At 36.7% G+C, this 23,407-nt stretch overlaps 1 protein-coding gene across 1 annotated transcript in view; it reads right to left on the reverse strand.

Annotated features, from left to right (window-relative positions):
* NEK10 (NIMA related kinase 10) overlaps positions 1-23,407 on the reverse strand; it is a 99,873-nt gene that overhangs the window by 39,100 nt on the left and 37,366 nt on the right. Inside the window, 3 exon segments of the mRNA XM_071560174.1 lie at positions 4,498-4,711; positions 9,500-9,571; positions 10,160-10,288. Of these exon segments, the coding sequence (XP_071416275.1) occupies positions 4,498-4,711; positions 9,500-9,571; positions 10,160-10,288 (415 nt within the window).

A 23,407-nucleotide genomic window follows, 5' to 3' on the forward strand; every position in this document is an offset into this window, starting at 1 on the left:
AACTACTACTTTGTAGTGTATGTGATGATGCTTAGAAACTGACATGATTATTAGCACAACAATTGCCAATAAAGCAGAACTGAGTTTGGGGATGATGGGAAATGATTTGTTGAAAAAGCAGTTAAATAACTTTGTGTTTGTCTTTCAGATAGCTGCAATCCTGTCCTTTTTCTTAGAGAAATTTGAAGAAATCGATGGGTTATTTGAATTACAAGAGTTGCCTGTACCCTTCAGGGTGGTTACAAAAGTGCAGATTGCTAAACCATGATCTTTAACCCTTGCCCCTTTGGCCACAGATCACTGTGGATGAAGAAAAAGACAAATCCATTCCTGTGGATGAAGAAGAGTGGTAACAGTAGCATGCTTTCTATTTGCAGGTATTAGTAAAAGATGCTCCATATTTATTCACATTAGGGTCTTTGTGATAGAAGGGACATAGAAAGAAACCCCAGCATTTCTCATGACTCATTCACATTTCTAAAACAATCTAGAAAAGACATAATACAATCAACTTGTAATCATCTAGAGGTAGATTATGAAGGTTTATGTCACAGATAGAAGCCAGAAAACGGCATCAACCATTTCAGGTCTGGTCAGGTTTATTAGCTGAGATCATTTAGATACAGTCCTGCTTGAAAAGAGCTATACTGCTTTTTCCACTATTTCCAACCAATAAAGAGTTAAACAGCTTCTGTAGGAGAGAGAGAGGCTTTTTAGCACAGGCTGCAGCCAAGCTACCTGCAAGCATAAAAATCAGAATGTGTTTTCAAGCAGCAGCATCCTAGTCCACCAGAAGCACAGTACCTTACCTTGACAGCTACAGATCCAGCCTGGGAGGGCCAGTGTTGACCTGCAACTAAAAGTCCCATCTAGATGGACAATGACTCATCGTGGTCTATATACCACAGCCCCAGCATACTGGTTTAGGGAAAGGCTTGCCCATTCAAGTGTGAAAACAGAAAAATGCAGAGAGCAGATTGCTAATAGGCATTCTTGTGCACTGGACAAAGCACTCAGCTAAGGGCTACCTAAATGGACCAGCTGAGACCAAGCACTGTTGATGACTTCTGACACTCTTTGCCCTGACTAACCCAGAATCTGAAGCCACTCCATAGATCAGACTACACTTGAAAAAGAAGTTGAACTTACTTTTCCCGTTATCTAAGCATCTTAGAGTTTAATTTGAATACATGGATGTGCATATATGAATTTAGAAATGAAATGAGTATTCTAGTGACATTACTAATACAAAAATTAAAAATAAACTTAAATTCCCAAAGAACATACTATTACCTGGTATAGAGAAAAAATGTGACTGAATATGCATGCCACATGCACAAATCAGAACCACAGAAACTGAGAAAAGGAAGTTGCTCTGATCAGACAGGTCATCTATCACGTCTAGCCATTTTTAATATATTCTCTGGGAGTAGCAGAAGGTACAAATGGCTCATATTTTGTTATATATTTTTAGCTGACAGACTCCAATTATAAAACTTACATTTTTCTCCACCACATTCAAAAGACAAGACAGTTCTGAGTATTCCTCCTTCCATATTGTTTTAAGTATATTTATATTTTACATTAAAAATGTGGCAATGAGAAAAAAGTTAAAAACACTTCATGATATATGCAGTAAATGAAACATCATGGATGATGCTGATGTAATGAAACACATATTTCCAAAGTCATAAAAGTGACTTATTTTCACATTTTTCTAAACAGAAATTAAATAAATTTTTCAAATCTATATACTTCAAAAAATAAATCAAATTATTATTTGGCTACTCATTCACCTCTTTAAAGGAAAACATTAGAAAGATAATTTATTAGTTAAACCAACTAGTGTTTGGAGAATCATATTTGCTTTGGAATACAGAAAACTCAGTTTTGCCACTGGCCTGTTTAGTGACCTTACACAAACTACCTTTTTCCTCTCCACCTCTTCCGACCCAGAGCATGAAAATATAGTATTGATCACCTCGAAATGAAATGTACAGTGTGAGAGAGAATTATTGCCATTATTACTACTTGTGTGGGTCCTTTGTACCCTGTGTAATGTCAGCAACCTTAACCTTTCAGAACTGAGCAGGCTAACTCTATTAAACACCTGTAACCCCTCCATCTGCTCCTGTTCTCTCAGAAACAACAATTTCTGTGGAAAACAAGGAAAAATAAGAATTTATGTGGGAAGCTGATTATGATTTTTTTCATTAGGATTATTTTCAAGCATGAATTTTATGCTATACATATCACACAAAATAACTATACTTCAACATTATCTACTGACCTGCCTGTCAATTGCCTCCTTACCAGCTTCCAAACTAGTCATGAGCTACTTATAAAACAGATTCCACTCTGGCTCCAAAAGATCTCTGTTGTTTAGTTCCATAAACCAGGACAGAGAGTACAGTCCTTATTTCAGAAACATTCGCAACATGACACCATTGGGATGAAAAAGGAGGCCATAAGTACATTTTAGTAGAGAAAACAAAGTATAAGATAGCTGGCTTCAAGAAAACAGTGAACTACATGGCAGAAACACCAAATTTTCTGACACCATGGAAAAATGACAAATTACTTGGCTGGGGAATAGCTGGAGCCTTGACTAAGACGAATTAGGCTGTCTATACCTCACAGAGTTTTTATTTCAGGAGCAGCTGCTTGAAATTCTTCCTAGCACTTTTAGTCAGAAGATTACCTTTTTTTTTCAGAAGTCAAACTTTTCAGGAATAATTATTCTCTTTGTTAGCAATCGTGCAACTTTACAAAATTTTTCTAAATACTGGGAAGAAAGAAACTACATGGCTCCTGTTACAAAGGCCTGTTACACTCCCCTGAAATTTGAAAGATCCTAGCCTATTTATTCTATCTTATTTACAGCAAGGACATAGAATTAAGCATGTCTCCCAGTTCTCAGTACTAAGCCATGTTCTCCTCAGGTTCTTCAGTGCTCTGGATCTTTCAGAACCTCATGTTCTTTTAATATACATTAAAATATCTATTGGAGTGGAACTAGAAGTACAGCATTTCTTCCTCAAGAAGACTAGCCATTATCCCCCCCAAAACAGAGGCATTTTCCTTCTAATTTGGTGTATGGGTGTATTTCTCAAGTATTTATACAAAACAGAAATACTCTAACTTCTGTGTAAAACTGTCAGTTCTATCATATCTGACAAACACCTGGATAGGGCACTCTTCTCTCAAAGACAGGATAACTGCATCTAAATCCCAAATGTAGCATCTTTATATCTATAGCAATTTTTTTTTGCAAAGTGCATCACAATTATGCAAGACAATGACTATATCAAAATATGAAAAAATAATGAAACACAACAAGCTTCCAAAAGTGTAGGGTAAGAAAATTTTGAAAAAAAAACAAACAACAAAAAAACAAACCAAACCAAACAAAAAACCAAACCAAAACAAAAAAACATGGAAAAATTTGGTTCCAATTTAGAAATCCTATTCTGCATCTTTCTTGCATCCCAATATCTCTTACATTTCAAAAGACAGTGACTTGTTTAAGTTTTCTGGAAGTTTTTGGCATTCTTTTCATTGAAAAAAAGAGTATAATAAAAGCAATGATCTCAGGCTGACAGGTCAAAAAACTATCAAAAACCATTATTAACAATTTCTACAAGTGCTACATTTGCCCAAGAAGGTAAAGACCATGGAGTTTGGGACCAAACGGTGTTCCTGAAAATCTTTCTCCTACAGAGACGTTCTTCAGTGCAAAGTACTGAGCCCTGATAAAAGGAATCTAAGAGATGCAATATCTGAACAGACAAGAGTGGGTCTGTAAATTACAACTTTGCTTTCCAATTAACATAATAATAATTTTCACTGTGCACTTTTGCTACACAAACACATTATCCTTGTACTTTCTAAATAAATTCTCTGAGATCATATACAAGTTTGGTTCATTATGTAAAATACTGATGTCCTTCATGAAGGCTACTTAAAACACAGCCTGAAGCAAATGGAAGAACTGCAAGAAGTATTTCTGCAGAACTTATCAGAGAGTTAAAAACCACGAGTGAATACCTTACAAGCATCGCTGGTCTGCTTTTAGCAATCTGTAATTAAAAATTGTATTTGCACAGGTTCCATTTTCTAGGTGTCATTATTTATGAATCATACACAAGATTATCAATTTGTTCCACCCTAACCAAGTGTATATTCTCCTATTCACAAATCATTCACAATTTTGCAGTAATAATTAAATGTTATCAGATATTATCAAAATGCCAAGAACCTCCATAACAATGCCATTTTCTAACATGGAATGATGTCAGGCTTTAAGATACTGTCATGTTTCCTGCATAAGCATGTCCAAAAGAAATTAATGAATACCTTGTTAAAAATAAATTAAAGGGCCTACACAGAAAAATGTTACAAAAGCCTGTGTCTTTAAATTTTGATTTATTTTCAGCTTCATTATTTTCTCAGATACAGCAAACAATGATAAGAAAAAATAAACCCTAATACATGTACTTGTGATAAAATGGAAAGCTAATGGTTATAGGTTACTGCATTTTGATCATCCTCCATGAAATACCGCTGGGCTCATCTCCTCTCCCAATCCACTTTCTTCTCCAACATGAGATGAGAGGTGACTAGAACATCCAGGTATTTGATCATAACATCAGACAGCAGTGAGCTGACCTCCACTATGTCTGGATGCGCCTCTGCATCAGGAGTCAAACAGCTACGAAAGAATATTCTCTATTTACTTGTTTCTAAAAAAAATTTTCCACCATTACATTTCTCCACTGGTATTCATGGAGTCACACCAGCCAGCACCCTGCTCATGCTGGATGGGACAGTGTGACGCTGGGCAGCCTTGTTGGTGACACCACAGCACAGTCTCAGCATCAGCTGCAACAATTACCATTGACACCAATCCAGATGGAACTGCAACTGGGGGCTGCAGCTGTGCACCCCTAGATACACTAGAAGTCCCCAGGGCCTCTTCCTGGGACTGGAGGACACATTGTCTCCCTTGTGGCAACTGGGCTCTGGTCAAGGTGCTGCACCACTAAACAAAGCAGCTGTGAAGGAGAGTGTGCTGTCAAGAGAATGTCACAATCTCCACAGAGACTTTGCAAAGACAAACAGCAGTCCCAAAACAATGCAAAGAAGGAGGAAAATCTAGAGCTCACCCTCAAAGAAGCATTGGATGGAGGGTCCCAAGAGGAGGCAGGTTGGAGACTTGTGGCTTCTGCCGAGAGAAGGAAGGCTTTTCCTCTGACTACAGATATGTAATCACAGAACAGGTATACTGAACTAGGAAGAGGTGAGAAAGAACAAGACCTAATGGAGAACACATCAGAGCCAAGTGAGTCTGAATCGACCCTTGGGCTACTACTTACTGCTGCTCATTCATATGGGTACAAATAACTGAACACACTGAAAGTGACTGCAGTGGACTGGGATCAAGTGTGCACGGCAGCGGACAGAGATGGTGTACTCCTTAATTCTATCAGCAAGCAGGTGGGTGCAATTTCCAGTCCAACACCTGACTGTGTGTAGTCCAAAGTTTATGAGTGAGGATCAGAGGAACATGGGTGACATTGTGGCAGATGTGTCCTATAAACCACGCTAAACCAAAAAGGAAGTCAATGAAGCCTTTGTTGGACAGATGAAGGAGGCTTTGTGATTGCAGACACTCATACTCATTGGTGCTTGTTAACCAACCTGATATCTGCTGATGGGATAATACGGCCGAGTGCAGCAATCAGGAGACTTGTGGAAACTGCTGATGCAATTTCTTGGTGAAGCTGATTCAGAAGCTAACTAGCAAAGGCACTCTGCCAGACCTGTTGCTCCCAGACAAGAACCAGAAAAGGATGTGAACATCAGTGTCAGCCTTGGGTACAGCAATCATCAGACTGTGGAGTTCAAAATCCTGAGGGAAGTGAGAAAGCAAGATAGTATTGTTACAACCCACAACTTCAGGAGAGCAGAATTCAACCTGTTCAGGAATCTTCCTGGCACAACCTCATAGAAGACTGCCCTGAAAACTGTACGAAGAGGTTGGGAGAGTAAGCTAATCTTCAGGGACATCTCAAAGCACTAGAACAGCCCAATCCTGCATGCAGGAAGCAGGGGTGGGCTATACAGGAAGAATACAGATATTGCCCAAAAGGTTGAGCTATGAAAGCCAAAGCTCAGCTGAAGTTGAAACTAGAAATGGATATGGATGGCAGAAGAAAGGCCAACAAAAGAAAGGCTAAGGAAAATGTGAACCCATTATACAACCTAGTGACAAAAGATCTGGAAAACCGTGGGTCCCTTTTTTGCTTCCATTCCCATTGAGAAACTTTGGCCATAAGTGTTCCAGATTGCTGAGCCTACCTCTAGAATCCATGAGCACGAAGCATTTTCACACAGCCGAAAAAGCAGTGAGAAACCATTTAAGCCATGAGCCCATGGACAGTGCCCATGGAAGCAGATGAGAAGGGTTTGAGGGTGCTGATGCAATTGGTCAATGTCAGTATCCATCATGTCTAAAAGCATCAAAACAAGGTTCCTGTAGATTGGTAAAAGCTGAATATCACACACATATCCAAAAAGAGCAAGAGGGAGGACCTAGGAAGCTGATGGCCACTCAGCTTCACCTCAGTCTCTAGGAAAATAATAGAGCAATTTCCTCTGGAAGTAATTTTCAAGCACAAGGACAAGAAGGTGACTGGGAACAGTGAGGATGGATTAACCAAACAACTGTTATACCTGCCTAGGCTGATTGGTGTCTACAATGACAGTACTGGTTCTGTGGACAAGGAGAGAGCAGTATATGCTCTGGGTATCTTTATTTTAGCAAGGCTTTTGACACAATATCCCACAGTATCCAAAGGACTATATGGTAGGTAGGTAATTGGCTGAACCTCCTGGCTCAAAGGGATGTCATCAGTAGTGCAAAGTCCAGTTGGTGGCTGGAAGCAGCATCTTCCAAGGACTGATATTGGGTCAGTACTATTTAATGTCTTTATTATAAACAACCTAAATAATGGGATGGAGTGCATTCTCAAAAGGTTTGTGAACACTGAATTACAGGGATCAGTTAATACATGGACAGGGCTGTTGTCAGCGGGACCTAGCTGGGACATCTATACAAAGGACTGATTGCCACTTGCATAATGGGAGGGCATGGAGAAGATGAAGCCAGATCTTTCTCAGAGGTGCACAGTGGTAAAGAGGCAATAGACATTAAGTTAGAACACAAGGAAGTCTAGTTAGATATAATGATGATGATGATTATTATTATTACTACTACTACTTTTAATCATAAAGGCGGACAAGCACTAAAGAGGGTCCAGAGAAGTGTGGGATCTCCGTCCTTCAATATTCAAAACTCCAACAACACCCTGAGCAGTAAGCAACCACATCTAATTGTGTCTGCATTAAGTAAATGGACTCAATGACTTCCAGGGGTCCCTTCCAACCTAAATTACTTCACAGTTCTATGGTTCTTGTTTCAGGCACCCTAGGTAGCTGTTTAGTAATAGTAATAATGTACTATTAGTTCTATTTTTAAATCCTCAGAAATTTTTGTATGCAATGTAGGACAGGAAAGCTGGTAGGGACAATTCTGCATGCCATATAAACTCTGAAATCTTAACTCCAGTGAATCTGGCAATTTACTACAATTTCCCTGCAGGGTACCATTGACCTGCTAGCACACATAACCCAACACTCTTCTTCAAAGAAAGTTAAGAATGGTGTATTATTTCTAAACCAGTTCTTTCTAAGTAAACAGAACTGCCAGGTAGAGTAGCAGGTTTGAAAATGTTTTACAATACTTCTTGTTTTTAATCCTTTTTGTTTAAGCTTGCTTAAATGTATTGATTAATTTCAATAATTTTCATGACTTTTAAAATCTGGGTTTTTTTGAAAGTTTGTATTTCTTTTAAAGAGGTTCAAGTTTATCACCCTTAAGAAATATTCCAGTTTGGTGTTGTTCAATTTTTTATTTTAATACACTGAAATTGGTTAAAATTTCCAACAATATGAGCTATAAAAGATTTCTGGTAAGTCCTATTTCCCGTGCATCTAGAAATAATTTATTTACGACTGAACACCAAGTAGATTGTTGTTCAGCTCTGAAAGACTTTGGTGATTAGGATTCCAGAACTTTCTTTAGTAGTTTAATCCAATAAAATTGTATTTTAATAACAATACTGAGGAATAATAAAAACAACACTAAATGCAAATTTACAGTTGCAACATTAAGCTTTCAATGTTTTTTCTAATCATGATCTATAAATTATTTTTCTATTTATGACATTCATCTTTGGATATGTGTTGAGCTTCAGCCATTAAAAAATAACTACATTTCTGTTAATGTGTCCTCATCTACATATAACTAAAATCTCATTATTACTACTTTTCTTTAATGTTCTTTAGTCTTTCTAAATATCTCACAAACCATAAGCAAAAAATATAAACATAGTATATCATTTAAAGATTAACCCATAGTAACAGATAACATTAAAAACAAAACAAACAAAACACAAAAAAACACTTTATGCTGCTCACTGCTATTAAAATATGTAGAAAAAATATTATGCTATGCAAAATTTTTAGTATTTTCATTTAAATTAATTTCAGAATCACTTTAAATTATAGTTCTGTTAGCTCCTATTACTCTCTATTGTTGTCCTTCATTCTCAAGGTCCTTAAATAACAGAAATCTTTTTTGTACAATAAAACATAGTATAAAAACCTTAGTCTTTGTATAGTAAAGCACTTTTTAGAGATGAAATTGAATATCTGGGGGAGAAAGTACAAGCATTTTTGTGCTAAGTCAGGTTTTTTCTAAAATGGAAATATCAAGGGAGCTAAATCTCCACTTTATGCTTTGCTTACACATTGTATTATCACCAGGAAGACGCAAACTTAGCTAAGAGAAATATGTAATGAGTGGAACAAATACAGGCTCATCTTTTCCTCCATTACTGCCTTCTCTCTTCTTTATTGTCTCTGCTATCATGCTAACAGGATTATAAGGTAGTGGAAAACATTTCCATCGGTCAAGTAAACAGAAAATGTACAAATGTGATCACACAGTGAACATCACAGTGATCTAGAAATAACATACTGTAATAGGGTTAGTTCCTTGACAATAATCTATATTTGAATAGAACTCAAAATGCTGTATTTTCCTGGGGAAGTGGGGGGGGGAATGATGTGTAGGGAATTAACTAGAGCACTGATACTGCTAAATTTAAAAATTTAAGTGCATACTGGCTGAATGAATGTACTGACTGTACTGGTATGAATTTTCCAGTTGCATGTGCGTGGCTATACTGTACATGTTATTGTCAAGGTAAGAAGATGGCTCCATTTTTCTTTAAATCCAAAGATATTTCCTATTTAGAGACAAATACTGGCAGTTGCTTAAGCCTGCAAACTGTCACATTATCTCTGCTGGAAACATACAAAACAAAAACATCTTTTCAGCAGGATGTCAAAATGAAATGAGATGAATAATTACCTCTTAATGGTAAATGACACTTTTTAAGAGTACAGTCCTTCTGGCACAGGTTCATACACAGCCCCTACTATCCGAAAAATAAATAATCTACAGTTTGTTGAAGAAAAATATTCCATTATTTATTTGAAGATCCCATATGATAAATATAGTTCCTTGAAACAACCTGATGGGCATCAGCAGCTCTAACTTGTAAAACAACTTAGGACTCATCTTCTGATGCAAAATGTCATTTCCAGTGAGGTATTCACAACAATGTATATAATCACTGTAGGTTAAAGGGCTACAATATCCAAATTAATAAAACTAAACCACAACCCCCTCCAATAATTTAATTTATGAAATTTTCCTAAAACGTAACACAAAACACTGCTGAAAATCCAGTATTATAGTATGTCAAGAAATTTTATATATCTACAGCTCCTATCACCAAGTGCAATGAGTAAATTATAATAGTCTGAGGGGTTATAATATATTAACATTTGCAAGCAATTTTTGCAATTAGGATGGCAAGATAGCAATTCACATAATGACAAGCACTTGTGCTATTCACACATTAGAACTGAGAGCAGTTTATGCTTGTATAACATTAAACACAAATTCTCACAGATCAGGGGAACACACAGAAATAATTGGGATGTTGATCTGGCAAATCTAAATACCTTAGTTGCCAGGGAGAGCATATTGGTGCTGTAAAACGGTGGGTTCAGAGTCGCCATCTGATAAAGGATGCATCCTGCAGCCCAGACATCAGTCTTCTCTCCATACAGCTCACTCTTTACAACTTCAGGACTAAGTAGAAAGCAACACAAGCCACAAGCGAATTAATTCACCTAGAAACAGGCTTATTTTCCAAAAAAAAACCATCCAATATTTAGTTAGTCACTACAACATAATTTCAGAGAACAAACAATTACATTCAAAAGGTTATATTTATTTCCTTTACCAGCCACATCCTTTAAGAGGAAGTGCAATTAATAGCTTTTCAACTTCTCCTGCAGTTGTGCTTACAACACTAGTGGTTTCCACTCACTTTATGGCTTTGAACTTAATGGATAGAAATGAACTACAGCATTTAGAACTTGTTTGCAGTGATGACATTTCAATAAAACAGACTAGAGAATAGATAAGTAAATCATATCCTCTTGTAATTCAGAAAGATTTGAATTCAACTCCCATATTTAGAATGCTAATGGATATAGTTTTGCTATTAATGTCAGTAAAGAAACTATACTCATTGTATCATTTTCATCCTCTTAAAATTACTGTAATGCATGCCATGTGAGGATGCAGCATGAACACTGAGCAGATGACAATACCAAAAAGAAAAAAAATTGTAAAGATCCATTTAAAACAAATGGAAGAAGGCAGCAATTTCAGTTTTAACTCAGTACAAAGCAGACTCCATTTCCTTCTTTTAATTTCCTCAGTGCTCTCCATGAACCTGGATGATAATAATTTACATTAGCAGGTGTATTCTGAAGTTAGAGGTCAAGTCTTAGTAGTAAGTAAGGGTCTTATTACAGGATGTGGGGGCTTTTTTCACTTAGTATCTTCTCTCTGTAATCATTCAGAGCTATAAAAAATACTTCTTTCATCTATAAAATCAACTTGAAAACCTACTTGTATACCTCCAATTAATGCTAGAAGATGTCCTGCTTCTATGTACAAAATGTAGAAAACAGATTTTTAAATAAATGGGATGAGGTCCCCTAGATAAACTATGATAAGATAAATTAAGTGAACTTCACAGGATGCCAAGTCAGAACAGAGGTCACAGTGCATGGAAGTGAGAGAGTGTGAGTGAGGTCACAGTGCATGGAAGTGAGGTCACACACTTCTGATAAAACTGATCAAGCAAGATACAGGTTCCTGGGTGAAACCTAATTAGCAATTTCCCTTGAATCTTGCTGCTACTGCTATGTAACCATAGAGCGGAATACGGGATATTGAATATGGTATTACAACATAATAGCATTTCCGTAACCACACTGCCTGTGACAGGCTGTGACACTGAGTCATTAGACAACTTTGGAAAACTTCATTTTTATGTATCAAAAGTGTTTATTAGAGCAAACATCAGTATTTCAACTTACCATATAGATGGTGAGCTCAATAAGGCAAAGTCCCTGTCAGTAAAGTTCTAAGCATGCTTCTATTTAGAAAAATAAATCTGGCTTGAATTTTAGTCTTTCATTCTAGTGATAATTTTCATGCATAGAGATGAATTTAAAAATCCCTATTTTTAAATGACTAAGTTATATTAAAATACCAAACTCAGATTATTCAAGCCACATCTATGTAACTAATGCAAAAAGCCACATAACAGTCACAGAAAGAATAAACTGAATACAATAAAGAGAGAAACAGAAGCACCACTACCTGGCCTACAGAATCTTCTATTTATGAACAATAGGGAAGAATCTTACTTGATGTCCAGAGTAAACAGACTTGGAAGAATACTATGGATTTGGAAAGCACAGGAAGAATACAGTGCTGACAGAGTTGTAGTTTTAGTATGGTTTCACACAAGTGCGTAAAAGCTGGAAGTTAATGAAATAATTTGTTCTGTTTATTCATGCTGAAAGATTTCTTGTTCTAATTGCACATCTAATTTCTTTTTCTTTTCCCTTGTTTTTTAATCAGAAGGACGTGCAGCAGAGCACCGTTTGATCTTTTCTTCCAGAACAAATGTCTTAGTCAGAAGCCCCTGATATCTAGAGCAATATGAAGAACACCTTAACACTGTCTCATGCTTAAGAAATATTTTAAATTACCAAAGTAATATTTACTTCAAGTGACCATGAAAGTTTCATAGCCAATATGAAATCCCATACTTATATGATGCTAGACTGTAATTTAGATTTTTAATAGGACTTTCAAATATTATTTATTTACTTTTAAGAGATGAAGTGAAATCCCTCAGCATGCTCTACAGGCTTGCCTCACCATCTGCTAGTTAGAGATGTGGGTGGGGTACAGTGCTTGTTGACAAGCAAAGCAGTTCTGCAGTCAGTTGTATCTTTTGGATCCACACTATTGAGGAATGCCAAGCAGAGAAAGTACCCAGTTGTGTTCCTATGCACTGACACCCACAAACAGGAGGGTGGTGGGAGTGCATATGGTTTGCCTAATTCAGTTGTCAGATGTGTTTATAAACTGTCACTGTCTAGTCAAGACCAGAAAGAATGATTAGAACCAGTCTAACTCACAAACACTGAAAATTTAAGGGCGTAGTGTTGGTATGACCTTTTTTTGGTTTAACTGTAAAGGCAGGATTCTTCCTTGATTCTTAGATTAAGATATCTCCATTGGCTGAAATAGGACAGCAGTACTAATTAAATTTTTAGCAAACAGATGTCTGCATCAGTTTCAAATGCATTCAGTGTCCAAACAGAATACAGAAACGGAGAAACTCTTAGAGCTGATAAAGAATCAAATTTCCATTGCTCCAAGGGTTGATTTTACTGCCATGAAGCAGCAGTACTGATGCTATGCTCTATGATATTCAAAGTTATTAAAAGAGGCAGCAGATACTTATATAATTAGTCATTTAATTCTTGAAGCTAACACATTCAAGATAATCACTACAGATTTCATCTAAGTTTCCAATATACATATTCAAGCTGAAAAAGCTTACTCCAGCAGCATTATGCTAACTTTAGGACAGTCCTTCACAAAACAACTGTCCATTGCAAAAGCAAGAGTAAATTCTTCTAAATGAAAGACACAAAATTATATCCACAGATTAACTGTACAAATTCTCAGCATTTTCTGACAAACAATTTTATAATTGTTTCTCAGAAAGTTCACTCTTTCTCAACGGATCAGCATTGATTTTATTCTTAATAGCAAAGTCTTCTATGCCAATGGCCTTAAAACAAGCCATTGCTTAATCCAAAGAATTACTTGTTTTTTCTTCTGAACTACTTCTGCAAAAGCAGCAGCTATCTGAAATACAGAAGATAGCTTTCCATACTACTCTACATTTTAATAAAATAATAATAACCAAATCTTTTCAGTATTTGTGCTACTTGTAAAATACCAAACACATTTAATTAAATCATCTCTGCCTCGGAGATGTTTTTGCAATGAAGCTTTCATTTATAATTTTGCTCTCTGATGTTATTTTGTCATGGTTTCTCTTTAAGAGTACTTTTAGCAGAGATTTAAACAGATTGTCCCACTCTGAATCTGCTACATTTGCACTAGCACATAGCTACATGAAAGATGACTATCATCACTTGATTAGCTCATGTTCACATTCGTTGTTAGTGAACAAAAGTTCCAAAAATCAAGAAAGTCCTGTATTTGGAGAGGAAGGGAAAGTGGAGATGAGAGAATGAAGCATTAATTTCCTAAAGAGTCTAAAGCTTCTTAAAAAAGTTGTCAATACTATGAGGTTGACTTTATTTGGGTCAAACCAGCAAAGATTTCTCAAGCTGCACAGAACTTCAATAAGCCACTTGTGACTATCTTAGTACAGTGTTCACTGTTGCTTCCAACAGGTGTAAAACATGCTGGTATATGGCATCCTATGGAGTATGAGGAGTATTTCCAAACGAGACATGGTTTCAACTACACAGTTATGAAACCAGTGTGAAAAAAACCCATATTTACTCTATAATGTGTTCTCTGAGTCACAGAAAGAGGGAGAAAAATATAAGGAAAAAAAAAGAAGCTCTTCACCATCAGCATCACTCCAAAAGAGGGAAAAAATAATAGAAAGGCAGTTGCTGCTTGTCAAAATTTTGCTCTGGATAGTTTGCTGTAAGCTACAGAGACAAGTTCAGCATTATAGTAGCTTCATAATTAAAACTAAAACCAACGGAAGTAGAAACACAAGCCGCAAAACCAACAGTTTGAATAAGAGCTCCTGTGAACATTGCTGTAAGCTATTTGCATTTCTCACCTACATGAAGAATTCAAAACAAGCCTTTTGGGGATATTCTGTCTATCCCTTGAGTGATGAAGCAGGAACAGGATTTTCAATCACTAGTTAAAAATTCTGCCTTCACAGTTTTTTGTTTTGAAATGTAAGGCCAAGTATGTCTGTAACAATTTATTATGTTGTCTTCTAACTTGTTACCATTTCCTCATTACAAATAATGTTACATTTTTTTGAAAATAAATATGTGTATATATATATATAATTTCTTCTTCTCAAAAGACATCTTTTCATGCATTCTAAACATCTACTGACACTTAAAGAAAAATCCATCATTTCCTAAATTTTTTCAAATGCACAGGGGTAGGGAAGAAATTTACTACCTGCAGATGGCAATTTTACAGTGTGATAAATCCTCTTGCCATCAGGTGAGGAATGTAATTTTAAAATGGATAAAGGCAGCTAGGAGGACACTTTCATGTGTATAATTGCTCTCTCATCAGTGCAATCTCAACATTTTCATTTTCTAGTCCAAGCATTGCCTGTTTCGGCCCAGAAATTTCCTCTATATGCATATAATTTTGGCCTATTGAGGGTCAAAACCAATCCACATTCAGTGACAATCCACTAATAACTGCAGGATACAGTAGGCTCTATAATATCTCCCTTATGTTTTCGCTAATGTCTTCCAAAAAAACCCAAACCAAAACAAAACTTGTTTTGATGTAGAAAGATACTTTTCACTAAAAATGGTAGTAAATCTGTTGAGAAGTGTTCAAAACCAAGATCCCAGTAAGAAAACACTGCAAATCTCAGCTACACTGCTGGTGATCAACAATTTAGAGAATGCACTAACTTACTGCTTTCTTTCAGCACAAATTCAGTACCTCTTTGTCTGAAATAGAAACTGATGTTTTATAATTTAATTTTTGGTTTTTCATCTCACACTTTTGAATATTAACATTAACTCAACAACTGATTTCTATTTCTATGCATTTACAACCTTCAAGCTTTTATGTGTGCTAACTTTATACACTATTGCTTAGAGAGGTCAAATATATTAACTTTGCCTTGCAGTGTAATAAGACACTGTTCTAGAACACAGGGAAAACTGTGATAATCTCACCTAATTCACCCATGTTAAGAGTTGGAAGGGATCTCTGGAGATCATCCAGTCCAACCCCCCACCAAGGCAGGGTCACCTGGAGCAGGTGACACAGGAACACATCCAGGTGGGTTTGGAATATCTCCAGAGAGAGAGACCATGACCTCTCTGGGCAGTCTTGGCAGCCCTAGGCAGTTTCAGTGCTCTGCCACCCTGAGTGTAAGCAAGTTCTTCCTCGTGTAAGGTGTAGCTTCCCTTGATCAGTTAGGTGGGTTACTGGAAATCAGGTGGATAAGCAGGACTTTCCTCTCATGAAGCCGTGCTGGCAGTGACCAACAACTGTTGTGTGTTCATATGTATATACACAGTACTACTATTCAAAGATGTGTTTTGGATCTCTAGAATTTTCCAGCCAGAATGTTTCATTTCAAAACCAAAGAAATTTGGGAGCACTTACAGTGTACAGTACTATTGATTTACACTGGCTACAAAAATTGAGAGATTCTCAACACAATGCAATTCTCAACATAATGCAAGGTTCCAGGTATCCTTTATGTTGACCTTGGAGTTCCATGGGCTTTTATGTGAATTTACTCCCAAGAAAACATGTTCTAAAAACTGTTTAAAAGGTTACACATCTATTTGCACTGGTTTTTCCCCTCTTCAGTATAGAGTGTCCAGGCATATTGTATCTCGAAGATACACCTCAGTTTGAAGATGGCCTTCTTGTCTGCACACTGTATCTGACAATCTGGAGAAAAAACTTGCTGGGATTCAGTATGTAAAATTACTACATGTTTCTAGTTCTTCACTTTTTAAAAAACTTGTTTCAAGGACAATTGAAGCAAGCCTTATATGCTCTATTAGAAAAGGTGATCTTTGTAACAAGCTGCTTCTTTCTTCAGTTGTCTTACTATTACTGAATAATGTCATGAAGTATCACCTTTCACACTGTAATAAAAATGCAGTTATCTAATTAAACTCAAAATGTGCACAGCTGTTTCAACTTTTTTATGCTTCTGAATTTTCAAGATTAACACATGTATCTGTGAGTAAGTTATAAGGACAAACCAAAATATCATTAGGATGTCATTTAGTGTTCAGGTATTATATACAGAGCCTCTGGGAGGCTTAAAACAGAAAAACATATTAAAGTTCTAGTTTACAACCACTATTCCTTCAGATATATCATGGACTGAAGTCCAAGTCTAAAACAACAAGAGAAAGTATAAGCCAGATTCTGAAACTTAAAAAATAAAATTTCCCTTCAATGTGATTTGTTACTTGTACTATTAAAACCAAACATCACCACATAGTCCACCATCTGATGTTGTTACTTATACAAAAATATCTAGCAAATTGCCAAGCTGCCAGTTTTAAAAGAAATACTGTAGACAAATTGTATCTTCTGTAAGTTGTGACAAGGTGCTATCTATATACATAAAAAACCTGACACACTCATTCTAAAAAGGTCCTCCTCAATGCATCGGACAGATACTTCTAGGAATTGTTTCCTTCAAACCAGAGTTATTTTTCAGTGACTTAATATTCCAAATTCCTATAAGATGCTTAAGGAACTGCCTTAAGTCTGTAATGGTATAAATAGCTCAAGAAAATATATTTTTCTTTTTATCTATGGAACAGAAATCTGAACATCTAAAAAAGGGTAAAGGATTTTTTTAAATGAGATATATGCCTTTTGGAATGAACTTCATTCAGTGCCTTTGTCCAGCTAACCCAGCTTATAGAGAAATTGCATGAATCTTTGTAATTTAAAGGGAGGCGTGGAAAAGTAAAAAGATGACCACGAGCAGCAGCAAATCCATTCTACAACAACTCTGAAATAAACTTAAATTTTTAATAACTGATTTCACAGAAGGTGCCAATTTCACCTAACTAAACTCTGCTAAGTTAGATTTATGCTAAAATCCCTCTGTAGCAAATGAAGAGAGATAGGCACATCAGGTGGTTGACTCGCCTCATCCTAAAATAACTGTTTAAGGGATGAAATTCATTATTGAAGTGCCTATTTTTTTCCATTACTTTCATTAATCATCTAACTGCTTCACTGGGAAAAGATGCCCAGCTTTTAAATTGCTACATATAAACAAGATGAATCCCAGCCACACAAAGACTTGTTTCTGACAGTAACTTGTGTCTCACAGTAAGGCATGAATTAGATGATTTTGCAAATATTTGGATTTGCTGGAACCTAATATACAAGATAACTAATTAATAACAACTTTTCTGTCTAGAAATCACATTCAGTACAGACTAAACAAAGAAAAAAAACAAACAAAAATTACCAGAAAGAAAGCAACCAGCACATAGATGAAGATTTTACCTGAAAAAGATGGTAACTTCACTGTCTTCCTTTACATAGAATTTTAAATTCCCAAATCTATGTAAAGTCCACTGGTCCAGATGCCCCCCAAAACCATCAAGAAAATCAATACATTAAATATGCACACGGGGTCATAAAACAATAATCTAGGCATAATTTGTTATAATTTTTAATATCAAAATGTTTTATTTGATAGATCACTTATAAACACTTCTCTGGGGACACCCCCTTGTCGTGGGAGAGAAGCTTGCATGCCCTCATGAGGTTGAGAGCTATGCTGGAGGTGGTTTGTGCTGCCGGTAGGGTCTCCCATGCCAGACAGGTCTCAGCTGAAAGGTCAGACAAAATGTGTCCACGGGCAGGATGGGCTCGCCAGCCATCTGGCAACCATCCTAGGAGAAGGACAACTCCAACCCCAAACCCAGGCAGATGGAGCTCGTTTAGCCCTGGAAGGCCATCCATCTAAGAGAAGGATACTCCAACCAAACCTACGTCCTGAGGTATTCACTGTCACCATCCAAGCTCGCTAGGCCGTGGCAGATGAACCTTAGGAGTAAAGGGTGGGGCCAGTTCTGCGCATGCTGTGCCTCTCCTAAAAAAGTCCATTGCGCAGGCTGCTGAGCTTTTTGAGCTGGAAGTCAGCCTGAAGAAGACAGAAGTTCTCTACCAACCTGCACCTCAAGAAGTCTTCCATCATCCCCACATCACCATAGGCAATTCAGAGCTTAAGTCAGTCTAGCAGTTCACCTATCTGGGAAGTATCATTTCCTCAGACAGTAAGATTGACAAAGAGATAGACAACAGGCTAGCAAAGGCATACAAAGCCTTCGGAAAACTCCATAAAAGAGTCTGGTCCAATAAAAATCTGAAGAAAAGTACAAAGATTAGTGTCTACAGAGCCGTTGTACTGTCTACTCTTTTATATGGGTCTGAATCCTGGGTCATCTACCGCCACCACCTGCGGCTTCTCGAACGCTTCCATCAGCGCTGCCTCCCTTCAATCCTAAACATCCACTGGTCTGATTACGTGACCAATGTGTCTGTTCTTGAACAGGCAGGGGTCACCAGTATCGAGGCCATGCTGATGAGAACGCAGCTGCGCTGGGCAGGGCACATCTCCAGGATGCAGGATCACCGCCTCCCAAAGATTGTGCTCTATGGTGAACTCGCCACCGGCTGCTGCAAGAGAGGAGCCCCGAAGAAGAGATACAAGGACTCCCTGAAACAACACCTCAGCCTTGGCCATACTGACTGCCACCAATGGTCCACTCTGGCCTCCAATCGGGATTCATGGAGACACACCATTCACGACGCTGCTGCTTCCTTTGAGAATGCACGGAGAGTCAGTCTTGAGGAGAAAAGACAACGCAGAAAGAACCATTCCTTGCCAATGTCACCTAGGGAGACGTTCCGCTGTGCCTTTTGTGACCGGACCTGCCTATCCCGTATCGGCCATTTTAGCCACCAGCACGCTTGCAGCGAGTGTGGGTAGTGCCCTTCTCAAATCTTCGTTCGCAAAGCCTAGCCATGATGATGACTTATAAACATCAGCTGAAAAAGCCAGGCTATGTGGGAAACTGAGCAAAAACTCAAGAGAAGGAGGAAGAGGTCTGAGACATCACCTCATTCTGTTCAGCTCACTACCTAATCACAGTAATTGGGTACTCTTGAGAAACAGATCAGAAGCAAAATAGGACAAGTGGTATTATCTGAACTATCACATGATCCTGTGACGAGAAAAACGTTTAATTCCACAGTTTGATTCTCTAAATTCTCCCTAAAATTCTTTTCAGGAATAAGCTAAAGCCTTTATGATTCTTCTTGAGATAGGGGTGGAAAGAGAATAACATACACATTAATTTGTAAATAATAATCAAGAAAACCCACAAATAAACTACATTTACATACTCCATCTCCCAATTTAATAACGGGGCACGTTGCTCTCTCTAAAAATACACAGACTACTTGTCTGCAAGTGGGCTCACATAGCTAATTCACTGCTACATCCCTGAATAAGACTGTACTACCTCTTTCATCATAAAATCATTTATGCAGTTTAAATTGTGGGGAATCCAGACATTGAGCAGTAACCCAGGAAAAGAGCCTTCTATAGCAGAACAGAGAGCAAACACAGATATATACATCTGTCTGAAATCATGGGGTATTTCAGTTGAACCAGCCTGAGCTGGAAGAGATGGAACAAACCAAGGAAAGATGAAGGCAGTTAGAACAGTCCTTGACAGAGCTGTGAGATCTGGCTACTAGGAAAAAGCAAGCAACTGAGAAAAGGTCACACCAGAAACTAAAGTCCAAAACACAAATGAACAGAGCAAACAGCTTTAACTGACCATCCAGGACGTGGTAAAACAACAAACAGGCTACTAAGGAAACATCAAAGACCACAAGATGACAAATATTGGCACTAGAAATTGAAAGAGCACATCATGTACTGAGTTTACAAAGTAAAGCAGAACAAGAAACAGTAAGATTTAGAAATAGTAAGGTTTAGCCAAGGTACCAGTAAAGCTGACATCTAAGACAGAAGAGAATGGGAAAAGCTGACACAAACCCCCTGAAAGTATTCTAAATCCTGCAGCTCAGCTATCATAGGAGCATAGTTTATCTAAATATAGCTCATTTAACATTACTTAAAAGAACAATGAAAGAATACTAGCAAACAAATACCATTAACATTGGACTAAAAAACATTTATTTACAAGCTCATAAATTAGTTTGATGAAATGACTAATCTTATTCTAATAAAATGCGTTCACTCATTATTACTACATCTTCCAAAGAGATAATAACATAATAATTATTATACATTAAAATAATTGCTGGACTATTTATAAAAGTTCCACAGCAATAACTATTTCCAAGAAGTACACAGTTGGTTAAATGTGTTCTGGTGATAGAATAGTACTTTTTTTTCAACATAGCAGTTTAAATTCATCCTGGAGTCTATAAAGTTATTACCTACTCCACCCCAACCCCCAACATTATAATAACTCTTTAGAAGCTAGATCAGGACAATTCACTGATTAGAAAACAAGTACAGAGAATTGTTTCATACTCCTTTTCATGTAAAAAACCCTATGCTATGACTTTAAGCTTCTTACAAGCCTGCACAAGAAAAACAGCTCTCCTCAGGACAGGGAAAAAAGATCTCTATGCGCCAGTCAATGTCACTTCCAAAGCAGTCTGCTCTCTTCCCCTTAAGATTTTTTTTAATCCTCTTGTGTCTACTATTATCTCTTATGGTGGGGACTTCTATAATTTCCATCGAAACATTTTTCCAGATATAAATACAGGTATCTTCATGCTTTATTACTTTGTTTCACATATTTTCCAGTTTTATTCTCATTGTATGTCACACTGGATGTGGTAGTAAACACATTTCAAATGTGAAGTGACAGCAAACTAGACAAACTTCTTACTTAATAAAAATATATAAAATTAAATCATTTGGATATCTTTTTGTAAGGCAACCTCTGTCAAGTACTTAAAATGTTCTTTCTTGAAGTTAATCCAGCTGTCTTTTTAGTCCCTGTATGTCCATAATGAAAACATAATGTTCTGCAGAGTTGTACTGTTGGCTTATATATAGACATAGTACTTATTGCCTGCCTGTCTGCACTGTATTGTCCCTGTGGATTCCACCTGCAATTGCATTGGACTTTTTGCTGACACAAATTATTATAAACCAATGTCTATACCACAACCACATTATCACAATTACATTTCATTGTTATCTTTCATTCTCAGAGTGAATAGTTGTATTCATCAACTTTCAGAAGATCCTCTGATAAAAAAGGCTGTATTAATATACTGAAAGAATTATTTAACTTCTGTTACCTTTCTAATCAAATCAGCAAATCCTCTCCAGGAGCCATCTGTTCCACGAATGGCAGAACTATCACAAGACCAGAGTTTTCCACTAGTTTTCTGTTCTCCCTCATCATTCCACAGCACCTTCAGCCTCCTATTCTCTTGGTTATCTAAACACGCCAAACTTTTCTGACCAAGATTGAATTGTGCCACTATTCACTATCCATCACCAAATTTTCACAAACATTGAAAGAACCTAAACATAAAATTTTGGTTAAAATTGGTGACATGTTTCAGATACTATTTTTGGAGAACAAAAGAATTGCTGGGAAATCTGGTTATCAGTTTGACCATATAGCATCATAAAGGCTAAAAATTAAGTATGTATGAAAATACAACACACTCCTTCATCCTAAACTACATCTCCCAACACAAAAATGCTTTAGATGACTGAAAATATTTTCATGTCACCAGAATAAGAAATGCAGGTACTGCAGATCTCTACATGAAATCATATCACAATATTGATTTATGAAGTGCTCTCACAAGAGATGGTTATAATCAAAAGCAGCGACCAGTACTAGAAAAGAGATTTGGTTAGCATAACACAGTGTGCAGACTGACTGTGTAGTCCACAACAGAAACTAAGATCAGGGAATATTTTTTCTTCCATAGGAGAAAAGATGAGGGACTCAAGTAAAATAGTACCTCTAATTATCACTGAAACACCACAGCATGAAAACTCCTCAACTGTAGCACAAAAAGCCAAATTCTTGCACAACATGGTTCTGTGCATCAGTTTTCTAACATTTGAGAACAATTTTCTTTCAGAAAGACCAAATAAGTTCATCAACTAAAGTGGAACATTCCTGCCCACTTCTTAATGACTTCTGAGATGTCTGCTCACAGCTTCTCTGCAGCTTTTCAAGATTAGTCAAGTTCTTAAGGAATTACAATGGGATTCTCTATTCCATCCCAATCTCAACATTTACTTCATTTCCCAGAGTTTATATATATATATATATATACATACATATATATACATACATGCATATATATATATATACACACACATATATATACATATATACACATACATATACAACTATATATGTATCTTGATCTACTGTCATTATGCCCCTTTCATAAGTTACAATTCTGTTTGTGAAACAAAGAAATGGAAGGTATAAGTGAAAAGAAACATCATTGTCTATAATGATGGACAAGTGCTGTATCTCTTCTGGAAAGGCCTCCAAAACAGCACAATAATAAAGACTCTGTCATTACTAACTTGGAGCAGATTTTTTCTGGTGACTTATGAGCTGGGAAAAGACTTCAGGATTCACCTATTCTCTAGAGCAGTCTTTTCCTCAGTTTTAAATGTATTAAGAGTAAACACACCAATTTAAATCATTTAGTATTCTAAACATACACCTTGCTGGATTTTTAAATTCAGGAACATAACCAATTAAAAGGAATTTAATTAGTATCATAGTAGAATAAAACCTAGTATGAAGTAAGATTAAAACCTATCACTATTACAAAGCATAATTATACAAGCCCCTCTCTCTAAACATAAAACAGTCTGCTGTTATTTTATGATGACACAGGGTTTAAAAAAATCACATTAGCAAATTGATTCAGTCAAGCCCAAATACAAATATGTTTGATACTTATAGTGGTATGTTTTTATCTGAACTACTCTACATAATGTTGCATAGTCAAATATAAACAAGAAGCATTAGA

Source organism: Pithys albifrons, chromosome 7 (genome assembly GCF_047495875.1).
Source record: "Pithys albifrons albifrons isolate INPA30051 chromosome 7, PitAlb_v1, whole genome shotgun sequence".
In the NCBI taxonomy this organism is placed as follows: domain Eukaryota; kingdom Metazoa; phylum Chordata; class Aves; order Passeriformes; family Thamnophilidae; genus Pithys; species Pithys albifrons.